The sequence below is a fragment of the Lissotriton vulgaris genome, chromosome 3_1, assembly GCF_964263255.1.
Source record: "Lissotriton vulgaris chromosome 3_1, aLisVul1.2, whole genome shotgun sequence".
NCBI classification, from domain to species: domain Eukaryota; kingdom Metazoa; phylum Chordata; class Amphibia; order Caudata; family Salamandridae; genus Lissotriton; species Lissotriton vulgaris.
The window spans coordinates 2,021,887,331-2,021,901,297 of NC_141689.1; the positions used below are offsets into that span (position 1 = coordinate 2,021,887,331).

Genomic DNA, 13,967 nt, shown 5'->3' on the forward strand with positions numbered 1-13,967 from the left:
CACCATTTCTGGAAATGGTGTTGCTCCAAAAAGATCATTAATTGATGCGATTCTAAAAGCTCCTGCACCAGATTGTAAAGACAAGTTATTATCGTTTCTTGGACTTTGTGAATATTACAGTAAGTTTATTGTAAGTTTTGCAACCAAGATGGAGCCTTTAAGAGAGTTAACAAGGAAAGGTGTAGAATTTTTGTGGGGACCTAAACAGCAAAATGCTTTCGAGAGTGTTAAACTTGATATGGTGTCAGCTCCTACTCTAAGACCTTTTTGCTTGAATAAACTATGCATTTTGACTGTAGCCGCAAGTCTTTATGGTTTGGGTTGTGTGCTTTCACAACGTTCAGGCAAGGAGTATTGGAATGTTGCTTTCGCGTCAAGATCTTTGAATCAAACTGAAAGACGGTATGCTGTCATAGAAAAGGAATTGTTGGGATGCGTATGGGGTGTTGAACATTTCCGGAATTACATTTGGGGTGCAAGGTTTATGATACGTACTGATCATAAACCGTTTGTGAGTATTCTTTCACCTGGAGGAGGTTTAAATGCAACAGCTCGTATTGCTAGGTTGATGTCACGTTTGCAGGAATATAGCTTTGATATTGAGTATGTACCAGGAAAACTTAATGTAACTGCAGATTGTTTGTCAAGGTTGCCATATCCTTGTACTGGAGATGATGAAGATACTGAAGTTGCAACTAGCATTTCTGAACTGTTATCAGGAAAATACAATGTTATTTCAGAAGATTTGTGGATGAAAAGCATGAATGAAGATGATATATTGTGCAAAGTGAGAGATTATATAAATTTGGGGTGGCCTTCTAAGGAACACATTCCTGCTGAAATTATGCCTTTCTACAATATTGCTGATGAATTGGGCATTGAAGGTAATCTGTTATTCAGAGCTGGAAAGTGTATTCCACCTTTGAAGGTTAGAAACGTTATTTTACAAATGAGCCATGAGTGTCACATGGGCATGTCATCCATGAAAAGATTGATTAGATCTAACTTCTGGTGGCCTGGAGTGGATAGGGTGGTAGATAAGTTTGTTAGAGAATGTCCAGAGTGCATTGAAAGTGATAAGACATGCAAGTGTGATCCTGCACCTTTGATTCCAGTGAAATGGCCAGATCATCCATGGAAAAAGTTAGGGATTGATATTGCTGGTCCATTTAATTTTTTACCACAGGAGTGTAGATGTGCTATTGTTGCAGTGGATTATCACTCAAAGTGGCCTGAGGTCCAACTGATACCTCATCCTAACACTGATAGTGTTATTTTATTTTTGAGAGAGATTTTTTCAAGAGAAGGTTTTCCTGAAAGCATTGTATCTGATAACGGTGTACAGTTCAAATCCTCAGAGATGTCAGAGATTTTGAACACTTATGGTATAAAGCATTGCACCACTGCTCTGTATGAACCACAGGGAAATGGACTAGTGGAGAGATATAACAGGGTGCTCAAACAAGATATAATATGGGCTCGGAAGTCTGGTGGAATGTGGAAAGAAAAATTGAGAGGAAAATTGTGGTTATATCGTATAACACCTCATGCCACAACAGAAGTTTCTCCTTTTCGCCTGCTTAAAGGTAGAGATCCTGTATCTTGCTTGTGTCCTTGGTGGTTCAAAAAGAATGTTGACCATCAAAAGATTGATCTGAGTGTCAAAGATGTGGCTGAGAGAGTGGAACAAAAACAAGAAAAATACAAATGTGATTATGATACCAGGATGAAGGTTAAACAACCTGCTTTCTTAGTAGGAGATGTTGTTAGGATTCGTAAACCAGGTTATGTAACCAAAGGGGAGACAAAATTTGGTAAACCTATGAAAGTTGTGAGGGTTTATCACAATAGTGTGGTTACACAGGATGGGAAAAGATGGAATGTCAGAAGAGTATCTAAATATGTATTTTAGTTTTTTTTTGTACTCAAGATTGTTTTGCTTGATAGTAGAAATGTTAGAATTGTCTCTTAATTTCTTTAAGGGGGAAAATGTGTTATATTCTTACCCATACATATTTCCCTTTTAATTCATAATTCCATTTTTGTACATATTTCCCTTTTAAATAGAATGTCTATTATTATCTGCTCATGCACACTGTCTGTTGGATTCCATTTAGAATTGTTATGAACTGAAATGACTTAACTGGGACTGACAACTTGGAGAGTGGAAGTACTGTGCTGCAGTTTAATAAATCTTGGATTTTACCTTGGATTACTTGGATCTTCTATTTATTTCCTACAGGGAGCCTGTGTGCTTCCTGCTTCCTTCCGCAATGGAAGCAGAGGAGAAGGCTGCTGAAGGGACCAAAGGGAATAGAAGGCCAGCAGCAAAAGGTAAGTGGATTTTTTTTTATTGTCTCCCAGCTCCCCCCCTCCCACCACCCCGTACCCTGCCAGCTGCCATTGCCATAGAAGGGGTTCAGGTGGGAGACAGAGCTGGACGTGCTGCCCCTATCTAATTCCCAACAGGTGAAATTATTTGCATCTACATCTGAGACTAGCCCCATGTGCCAGAGTAATGGGGAAGAACTAAAACCCCTCTTCTATGCCAGCTACCGTGCCCTAACAACCACATCTCCTGTTGAACAACTAGTCTGCTGTATCTTAACCATGAATGTATGACGTTACAACGCATGCATTTACATTGCATGCCTCTTTACATCGCAAGATCCTTTATAATGCATACATTTACATCGCATACCACTACGTTTTTTTAAACTATACTTACAACGCATTCCATTGCATCGCATTATACCTTTACATCGCATACCATTACAACGCATACCATTACATTGCATTTAAGGTAAGTGTTGGATAGTGTAGGGGTAAAAATTACTATTCTAACTCCAGGGGTTGCAACAGTAGGGTAAGTGTTGGATAGTGTAGGGGTACTATGCGTTGTAATGGTATGCGTAGTAATGACATGCGATGTAATGCCTGCATTGTAGTGACATGCGATGTAGTGTCATGCATTGTAGTGACACGCAATGTAATGGATGTGTTGTAGTGACATGTGTTGTAAAGGATGTTACGATGTAATGCCTCCGTTGTAAATGTAGTGCGATGTATTGGTTGCCTTAGTAAGGTTGTTTCGTCTTAACCATAGGTCACTGAATTAGTGGTCTTTGTAGACTGTTTTAATACCTGCACTTCATTTGTAATCTGTTTCACTCTGTTCATGTTAAACCATCTCCCCCTGTGTTTGTAACTAGCACTCTCAGGCATATTTCTTATCCTCTGTAACAAGCTATGCTGGCCCACTGACTGGATCATGTCTTCGCCATATAAATACAATAAAATAAATACAATAAAAATTACCTCATTTATTACTCAAACTTTTACAATTTACTCCCTCATTTCCCAACAGAATTCTATACATTTTAAATATATTCTCTACATAAGACTATCTATACAGCAAAAACGCGGTTATCTCAAGGAATTATAGCACTAAATGTACGCAGGTAAGGAATGCGTACAAAATTGTATTTTATAAACTACTTGCAGTAAACAAATCAATATTTGTGAATCATTTGCATGGGCTTTTGTATGCTTTAAGAAAGACCAATGCTGATTTCCAATTCGTAGTGTAGTATTGCAATTCTTGCCTGAGCCATGGCATCACAGAACTTGGATTCATGTGCAAGCTAAACCCTTTTAATTATTAACATACAGAGTGTGGCTAATTTGATAAAGCCATCCAATAGTGCCAATTCCAACTTTACACATATTTATGTAACTATTAATCATTATCTATGTCAAAATATACGAAGTTTAAACATAGAAAGTTTTATGAACAATTGTATTCTTCCCGCCACTGTTTTTGAAATTGGTATTGTCCAGGATAAGGACTATGTAATACGTGAATGAAGTATCTTATGACCAGTAGGAATGTGACATCATATGAATTTGAGGTGATTTACATGAAACATAAAACATGAGTTGGCTGTGGTCAAAATGAACCTTCTAAGACTCATCTTATATACTGTTTTTGTAAATGTGTCTTAAGAATATGTGTAGAATACATTTTGTGTGAAATACTTGGAATTGTTGCTCAATTATCTCAGTATGATATCTTAAATGAAAAAAATTGAAAAAATAAATGCTCTCAACTTATGATGTCTTCTCTGTATTATTATCTCTTATGCTCCCCATAGGACAATAATTATCCAATAGTCTATGTAGTATTATACACACATATGGGCAATAAATAAGAAAAAAACAAGATCAGTTTAATAAAATGAGCCCTCATATTACTATTCAACTGCTATGGATTGGTTTCAGTAAGGATGGTCGTGGCTCTCCTTTGGTAGCTTGAGCTATGTAGCAGCAAACACATACACAGAGAAAATGTGGAAGGTGTGTATAAAAGCTAACCCGATAATGAAAATAAAGAAATAATAAAAGTAAATGTCAACACCAAAATTAAGTAACAGCACTAACGGTGATAAGAAATCTATAAGTGAAAATGTAATTAATCAGCCAGTAGCTTAAAAAAATGTTCAAAAAAGGAAAATGTCTATTTGTTCAGACTGAGGAAATTTACTGAGGCTCCACACAGTTCAGCTGGAAGAAGTTGACAATGGTATCCAATAGTGGGCTAACAAGGCTGGACAGGCTTGCAGGAAACCTTGGTGAATACCTTTTACAGGGGTCGAAAAAGGCTTGAACCAGTTAAGGCTGTACAGCTATCCAAAGGTTCATTTCTTGGGTAGGCGGTTGCTTCCGATTCCCCAAGTCTTGTAGAAATGTAATTCGTTGAGCTTTTGTTCTGAAAACTGCAAAATGTGCTACAAAAGGTTAGAGCTGTAGGTGACCAATTAAGTGCCTTCTCTGTAGGCATCGCATCAGCCTCATCAAGCACAAAACTTCCTCAGCCTACAGCCTTTGGCCTTTGAGAAAGAACATTTCCCAGGATGCAAGCAGCTGCAATCCAAGCAGACCAATATCCATTGACTTGAGCATCTGTTCAGAGTAAAGACTCTCTGTGTTCTAAAAGGAAGTCCTCAGGGACAGAAATCAAGCTGGAATCAGGAACATGTCTCTACATTTTCTTCCAACAGGTAGCAAGGATTCATCTACGCATAACAGGTATGATGTCTTCTCTTGATTCCACGTGAGTTTGAAATGCCCATTGTGCCAACTTCAAGCACAAGTTCCTAAAAGATATATTGTGCTTTGAAGGATATTCCTAATAAGTTCCAACTTTCTCATCTCCTCCTTTTTCTCAGTATGATATATTTTCTGCACTGGAAGTGTGCCATGGAGGAAGGTGAATCTTCTAGAGTAGAGTCCCTTGAAAAAAAATGCAAAATAGGAAAGGGCTTTGCGGAACCAGCTGTTTCCTGTTTTCCAGCTCTACCCTCTGCCAACCCATTCAGACACTTCCACTTCGAAGACATTCCAGCACCTCTTGATATTACTTCAGCAATATATCAGAAAGAGAAGGACATCATAAAATGCAGGGAAGGACCACCAGATATACTGATGCAGGTGATATTGTGCATGACATATCACAGGGCATCTATAGTCTGTATATTGCCATTAGAACTTGGGGAGAGGAGGCCAATAATCAGCTCAGACTACTTGTATGTGTTAATGTCAACTCTTGAGCCCTAGAGGTAATTACAGTATTTAGCTACCTACATTATACCAATTGATGTATTCCATACCGTGGAAAGGAGAATCAAAATCTATCCTCAAATTGTGTGTCCTGGCAAAATGTGAATAGAGTAATATAGCAATTATAGCAATAAATTATCAAATTAATAATTCAGATAAACAGGGATGGCTGACCAGCACGCCTTACATCTCTGTGCATGAGCATTGTTTATACAGGCCGCATGAGCCACTCTTAGAGGTGGGCAAATGTGCCCTGCTCCACAACCAATGACCCAACCGCATTCTACAGAATAATTTCTCCCAAAATCAAGTGGTTGGCTATATTGTCCATTTTCTCTGACTTCAGTACCAGTGCAGGAATACCTTCACTGTTAAATCCACAATTTACTTTCATGCACATGCGGTTCAGGACTATACTAGATTGATAAGGATTTTCTTGCAACTAAACTCTATGATGTGATAACCTTAAATAAGAAGTTTAACTATTGAATACTGCAACAAAGTCATCCGTAGATAACTGTGCCAGCTGGTTTAGGCTTAGTAAGTCAAGCAGATTTATGTCATACATTTGAATCTGTCTTTTATGGGAATGGTAGAAGACCTTATCATTTAGGGGAGAGGCTGCATATGTACAAATAAAACATACATTCGAAACACACTTTGTCCATATGTTTACCTCTCCCAACAATAAATGCTACTTCAAACAAAATGAATGACTATGTCATTGTCCCTTACTGCTTTATTTACACACTATGCCATTGTTGGTGTTACTCCTTTATTTACACAGAGCAATAAATATCTCTAAATGGGCCACAATTACGTTATTATTCATAGACTGATTGCATTCTTAAAACGTAATACATATTACAGGTGTGCGAAATGTTTGTCCTGTGAGTGGAAATTGAGTAAATTTGCAAAGTTTGGACATTGTAAAGCTGTGAAAATCTTTTAAGCAATTGAAAGTCGGGCAATATTCTTGTGCAAAAGAAAATTATAAGTCTGTTTTCCGCAAAAAGAGTACTTTTGCAACTTTTTCATTTTGCCAACATAAATAAGAGAAATAATCTTTTTTTTTATTTTGAAGAACTCTCTAAAAATAAAATTACAAGTGAATTTGAAAAAAAGGGAACTAAAAAATGAGCGCAATTCTCCGTTGTTAAATTGGTCATGCCACATCATAGAAAATGTGAGAGTGCTCCACATTCTAACCCCTTGAGTTATAGATTGATTTTCATGTAGTATCAGTGATTAGAGGCATCGTCCGACAAAATTATAGGAATATGGCTATTGGAACACCTGATCTTAAGGTGTGTTTGGTCAGATGGTGTGCATGAGTGACTGTGGCGAGTGTATTTTTGTATTATGTGATACTATCGTTTTAGGATATAAGTTACTGTAATTTTTAATGATATTCAGATGTAATATCCAATTAAGTGTCACAGTTTTTTTTTAATATAGTAGTGGTTAAAGTAAGAGTTTATATTATATGTTTTAATTGCCCTTGTTTTTAAATAAATTCGAGGTTAAAGCAAGAGCTTGTATTTTTTTTTCTTATTGTTCACATATCTTAGATCTGTTATCTTTTGATGGCTACCTAGTACATATGTGTTTTCCTTATATTTCATGATACTTTGATAATAATATAGTACAGTTCTTTAACCCTTTCGATGCTCATGACGAGCTCAGCTCGTCATGATGCACGGGTGAGCTGTGCTGATGACGAGCTGAGCTCGTCATAAAACAATGGGAAAGCAAAGGATCCAGCATGAGAGGGGAAAACGCCTAGCAGCCAAGGTGTTAAAAAAAATAATTACCAATAACAAAATCTAAGTGATCAAAATATTCAGACTTATTTTCAAACAAAACACATCTTACAAAGGAAAGCTGCTTGAGCTTCATGTATCTTATCCTCCAGATATGCACTCCTTTACACATTCCATGCAGCGTAAATTCAATAGCCAAAACAGACTGTTATCACCTCAAGATAGCTTCTGAGTTATTAATGACCAGAATGTCACACTCCAATCGTCATGCACACAATAGGTTAATAGTAGAGGTATCACTCTATCCTTTTATCACAAAAAAGACTCATCTCACCACAGTGCACTGTGTATCCGGCCTACCCTGTGTGAAATACTGTTTGCCCTGATGGGCGAGTTGCAGGATCTCCTAGACATCACCGGGCTACGGGGAGGTTTCCCAACCACAACTATGTCTGCTTTATAGCCAGCCTGGAAAAATCACACAAATCTGTCAGGTTATTTCTTACTTCATGCTAACAGACACAGAATATTTCACTCCCACATGCACCAAATAGCAAACTGCATAGCAATTTAACCCCTTAGCCGCAGGGGTAATTCCCCCGCTGTGCGAGGGGAGAGAGGGGGCGCACACAGCGCCCCGGTGCTCATGAGCCACGGTTGCCGTGTGCTCATAACGAGCTGAGCTCATTACGGCCACACCCGTTTGTGTGGAACATTCAGCACAGCGGGGAAATTAGCCCCGCGTGCTAGCGTTGGAGCCGTTATGACGAGCTGAGCTCGTCATGAGCACACGGCAACCGTGGCTCATGACGAGCTGAGCTCGTCATGAGCGTGGGAGAGGTTAAATGAGATATGTTGTAAGCAGAACACAAACTGTAGCTTCAAGAATGTATCCAATAGTAGCACTGGCAGACAGAACTTCATGCAGCTGCAATACATATCTAAATGCAGAGCTACTGGAATTATGCACAGGGGAGGACCAAATTATATGGCAGGGCTGACTAAATTAGGCAGCAAGAAAAGGCATAATGTGGCAGATTTTGTTAAAGTCTTACTTTATTATTATGTCTTTTTTACACATGATAACACTGCCTGGGGAAATATTTCAGCCTGTTACTACCAATTTAACACACAAATACAGCAATAAGCATTTGAAAGATTGCAAATCAATCTTTGCAAAGAGCTTTCCACTACACAGAGACGCGTGTCGCCGCACTTTTGATACATTTGAGCAAGCAACATTTTTTTGGTTGCTAAAAATTGCAGATTACACAGCAGATTATGGATTTTGTGGCAAATGTAGAAAATCCAAATTTATGCAAAAAACGCTGTGGCCACATAATCACATAATTCCAGTGGCCCTGGCTAATGCACTTAGTGTATGTTTGCAGTTTCTAAAGAGTAAACCTTATACCACAGGGTTACAACTTCTGATTAGAGCCAGAACCACTTATTCAGTGCTCTGCGTCCTCATTCATTTCACACTGCCCTGATCTCGAACTGCAAACATTTGAGGCCAGCAGATTCAGAGTTTTGGCGGTGTTGTAGGGTACTCCATATAGATGAGCTGCTCTCCACTGAAACTTGTGAACTGCACAGCATTTCCTGCTTCTTTTTTTGCATAATGTGTGCGCCACTCTAAGCCTGAAAGGGTATTGTCTTGATATCTATCTTTCTATCTATCTATCAGTCTGTCTGTCTATAATTATTTATTTGTTTTCCTTACAAAATGCATTATGACGTTCATTGATCTGGATCTTTAGCTTCAGTATTTAGGGTTCATGCTAAGAGCTCAGTACTGGTGATGCCCTATCCAGACTGCATATTACAGTTAAGATGGGCCACTTCCTTTTACTTACACTCAGAGCTCAACATTTATGTTCCCTAGTTCGACGTTTTCCCAGCCCTACCGCCGATGGCTAGCCACCAAACGTCACTTCCCAGAAACTCCTGCTCTCTTCCTTCTTTCTATTCACACTGAGATGATTCTAAAGTCGCTGGCCACCAGCATTCACTGGAAAACGTATCCTACAGAAATGTTCATATGAAAGAAATGTTTTCATCTTCATTTACAAACCTACATTTTCCAGGCTTTCTCCTTTGTTACCCATGGTTGAACATTGTTTTAACTATGAAAGAGTCCAGTTGTGGAATTAACAGGATTTAGTGGTTGGCTCTAAACCCAAGAGTGGCTGCAGCAGCACATTATACGGATTAGTCATGAGGTGATAAAAGAAGGTATACTGTCTATTCCAGTCAGCAAAAAGTCATATATTTCATGATTGATTTTTTAAGAGACACAGATGGCAGAAGGATACTGGATGACTACAAACCAGCTCCAAGATCCAATATTGGGCAGCCTAAATGCAAAGAGGCGACACAATCTTATTTCTAATTAGGATAGTGTTTGATTCTGGGTTATTACAAGTCCTGCCCTAGACATCAGTGAGTCGAATGTAGCCTTGTTTGCACATAAGAGACTACTTGAAAGATATCAAATGTGAAGCATTTAACTATGTTGCAAAACGCCAACATCCAAGAACACAAATACAGTGCATCAAGTGCAAAAGGGAGTCTCCACTGGTCCTGGCTGCAGGCCACACCCGTACCACAGGCTGTTTCAGATGCGCCCGTCTGTTGACCAAGGCACCACCTGATGAATATGTGATCGTCCTTAGCGCTCAGCACTGTGGAGACACACACCTCGAATAAGAGTAGAGTACTTCATTTCAGTTCCAACGCGTCCTTGAGTGTCTCACGCTATCGACTTACTTTACTATTATCATACAACGAACACCAATAACAAGATTTTTCCTACATCAGCACGCTATCCAACAGTCCAGGGCCCTGTCGGGTCGGAAGTATCACCGACGGAGCGACTCTCCCTTCGACGGTTCAAATTTCTATAGCCCTGAGGAGTCGCGGGAAGATTGTCCCACTGCGACGAAACACGTGTCGGCTGGTTTCTCGTTAAGAACATTAAAGACAGCATATACTAATGATTGATTCTAGAAATAATTATTGCTTTTGTATATGAAAGGCTTTGTCTCCATTGCTTAAGTGTCGACACTGACATTACTGTTTATATGATTTTGGAGTGTGCATGGGTATTCTGTTATTATGCAGGCACTAAACGTCTGAGGCTACCACCAACCTCACGTCCCTTGAATGTGTTGTGCATTCACATAGGGCTTATTTACAAATGAACAGCAAGCAAGAACTGGACTCCATAGCATTAGCAAGACACTCCAGACCAGGCACGTCAAGGGTTGTGACAACACCTAATTACTCATGTCGTTCAGCCTAAAGTCTGTAAACCTGTAAGAACTGCAATCATGCACCCTAAAGGGCTGCACTCAAGATGTAATGCTACAGGACACTGCATGCTACTTCAATGTCTGTATAGAATATTCCTATTACTTTCTGAGAACAACATTTTAAAATAATTCCTTGTCATCTGACTTTCACTCTGATGTGCCATGATGTTCTGCTTTTTCTGGTAGTCTGTAAGCAGTTACTTTTTCATTGTGTTTTATTCGTTGCCTCTCTTGGTTATTTCTCCTAATTCACTAGCAAGTTATGTGTAGTCATGTGTGATTGCTGTAAATGTTGTAACTATAGATTTTGATCCCTGTGGATCTACATTGCATGGGAAGCCTGAAAGCAATTTGAGGCTCGGGTTATCTAGTGAAATACACATATGATAATGCATAATCTCAATTAGTTTTCCTTCATTACACCCCACATTTGAACAATCATTAGTCTTGTAGTTGTGCATGGATCAGAAATCCTGTTTGGGTGATAAGAGTCCACAAAACCGGCATACACCTGAGCGAAGGCACTTTCTGTAGACCTATTTAATATCATTAAGGTAATATGTCATATTGGGACCTACTGACGGGGTGACCACTTTTTGGTTTAGCTGGTCACACCGCAAAAAGACATACAGATACAGGCAGTAAAGTAGGTCGCTGATATGAAAGAATATCACACGGCTCCCATCTCGGAGAATGCTGGCTTGACTCTATGCGAAAGTGTGGAGCTGGTAGTGTAAAACAAGGAAGCCTGAACTTCTGCTTCAGAGTAAAAACTGCGACATATTACATACTTTGGTGCGACTTTTCATTAATCATATGTATTAGGAAACAGAGGGGTACGTGATCTGTTTAAATGCTGCACATGTGTACCTTTGATGCATCATATGGAAACTCTTTGACAGATAACCCACAAAAGTGACAGGTGAATTTCTGCAAGAATTTGGCCTTAAGCGATATAGTAGCACTAAATAACACATAAATGTTATGCATTTCCAAGTTGGTTCCTACTCTTTGCAGGCAAAAAAAAGGAAATACTGGTTTCTTGTGCTGTTCTTGGTGCTCTGAAGATTTGTCAGACACTTTAGTTATCTACAACTTTTACCAAACATTCTCCAAAAAGGCGTTCTTGTTACTGGGAGGAACATTTAGGGATAGCATCTTTTAGGGCATAATTGAATTCAGTAGCCCAATTTGTTAAATATAAGTAAAAGTAAATTAGCCCTTAACAATGGCATTTTCTCAACAGTAAAACAACCCTATGTTTACCTAAAGTAGACATGCTAATAATATATTAGCCAGGTTATTTTGGAGCCTTTTCCAATCAGACAGAGGTTTTAACGGACTTCCATCTATATTTCGACTTGCAATGTGCTCAAAGCACACTTTTATAGGTATTGACTATACCAACCTCTGAAGACTGGAAAACTAAGCTTACCTTGCCAGGATTGAATCATGTCCCCTGCAGGTCTGACCATATGATACTGTAGGTAACTGACTCTTTCAGTAATCTTACTGTCTAGCTCGATCTGTTCTTTAAACAAAATTATACCACGTTATCAAATTGGAGATATTCATTTTTAAATTATAATATGCATTAGGAAGTCCAAATTTATTGAAATATTGTTAGAGTTCACATGGAAATGACTTTGAAAAGGAGTTCGCTATTTTCCAGCATCCTTCTAAACACTGCTTCGAAAGTCCCATCCTTGCTTTGAACTAACCCAAATGTTATGGGATCTCCCAAATGATGAGGGAATCCAAGGGATGCTTAGTAGTTTATATGATATAAGTAAACCATCAAAACTCAGAACAAGAATTTATTAAAGCACCTCAGTTATATACTCTGAAGATTCATACAACTCGAATGCAGAAGACGCAGGACACATGGCCGACGGAAATAGTGAGTAATAGGTCTATGTCCATGGAACATTAAAAATTAAGGAAACTGTAAAAGAGAATTTTCCTTTTAGAAAATGATGAGAAGCATTTCAGACTATTATAATTGTTTTTCTTCTTTTCCTCCACTTTTATACATTTGCCTTTATCTACTGGTTCTATCACATTTTGTGTCTAACGTGATGTGTAACTTGTGTTAACTTACTAAAAAACAACAACACTAAGGCAAATTTGTATGCATCCCATTTCTTGTTTTGGTTTTCAGTTCAGAACTATTTTACTTGACCCTAATCTATGAGTATGATATACCGAACTGAATGTTTGTGTCATACGTTTCATAAGTGTTGATCCCCACTAATTCTGTTTGCAGAAGGAAAGCCATTGGTTTGCTAGTATACTCATGCCACAATTTTGACCACCAACCATGTTAAGCATACTTCTCCAGAACTATCTTATAACAAACATATTCAATGTTCACCTTGTAGGACACATACTGCTGTACTGGGGTTCTTCCAGACCAGAACTTTGCTATTCAGGCATGAGTACAGTTTATGAAAACATAGGTATGCTTTTGACTTCAGCAGAAAGTTTATCTTTACAGCAGAGGCTCTAAATGATTATATTTGTTCTGGTTAAGCTACGCCCTCTTTGCTTATCAAAGCCATGCATGAAAGCGCTCCTGTACACACCGTTTACTATGAGGTTGTTTTGCTAAGAAGTTAGTTAATTTGTTAGTTTATATGTTGCTGAACAGTGTGCTTATTTCAAGTCACTTTTAGATGTCTTCAAAGTTTAACGTGTTCCAGAGTAGCACAGTTGCTAGCAGACATGCACGGCAAATTCACACGTAGCAAACTTCGTTACCTTCAACAGCGGAGACCGTGTCTCCAGCCTGGATGGGAAATTGTGAAGGAGAGGCGGTGAGTGGGAAGCAGCAGATGTAGACAGTGTAGAGACAGGTTCCGTGGGAGGTGACTTGGCAAAATGGGATGGATGACTAGAAGAAAGGTGGCAAGGAGAAGAAGCAGGAGGTGCTTGTGTTCCAAAGGACATGGATGCTTGCTTAAACATTTAAGAGAAAAATACAAGACTTGATCAACACAGCCATTAGCTGAGAGTGCCAGTGGTAGACAGATGCATACGAGTGAACAATGTGCACAGGCACAGTATCCTGCAGGGAGACACAGAACATAAATAACTGGATAACTGGATGCTCCTGCTATAGAATTCAATAATTAGGAGGTGTTAACATTAAGGGTGCTTTTCACCACAAATTAAATTAGATTGCTGCCTTTGCCAAACATGCTGATTAGATGAAGCTTTTATGAAATACTTTCCCGGTATCTATCTTTTATTATAAACTCAACCTCAT

The 13,967-nt window shown here is 38.8% G+C and overlaps 1 protein-coding gene across 29 annotated transcripts in view; it reads right to left on the minus strand.

The window, feature by feature from the left end:
- LOC147728754 (sorbin and SH3 domain-containing protein 2-like) overlaps nt 1–13,967 on the minus strand; it is a 643,768-nt gene that overhangs the window by 41,498 nt on the left and 588,303 nt on the right. For 15 of the 29 annotated variants that reach the window (XM_086962510.1, XM_086962511.1, XM_086962513.1 and 12 more), the window contains 2 exons: nt 13,460–13,657; nt 7,743–7,850 (listed from right to left, as the gene is read on the minus strand). The exons of the other annotated variants lie outside the window; for them this stretch is intronic. In XM_086962510.1, coding sequence (XP_086818636.1) covers nt 7,743–7,850; nt 13,460–13,657 — 306 coding nt within the window. The remainder of the gene's footprint in view (nt 1–7,742; nt 7,851–13,459; nt 13,658–13,967) is intronic. 29 annotated transcript variants of the gene reach the window in all.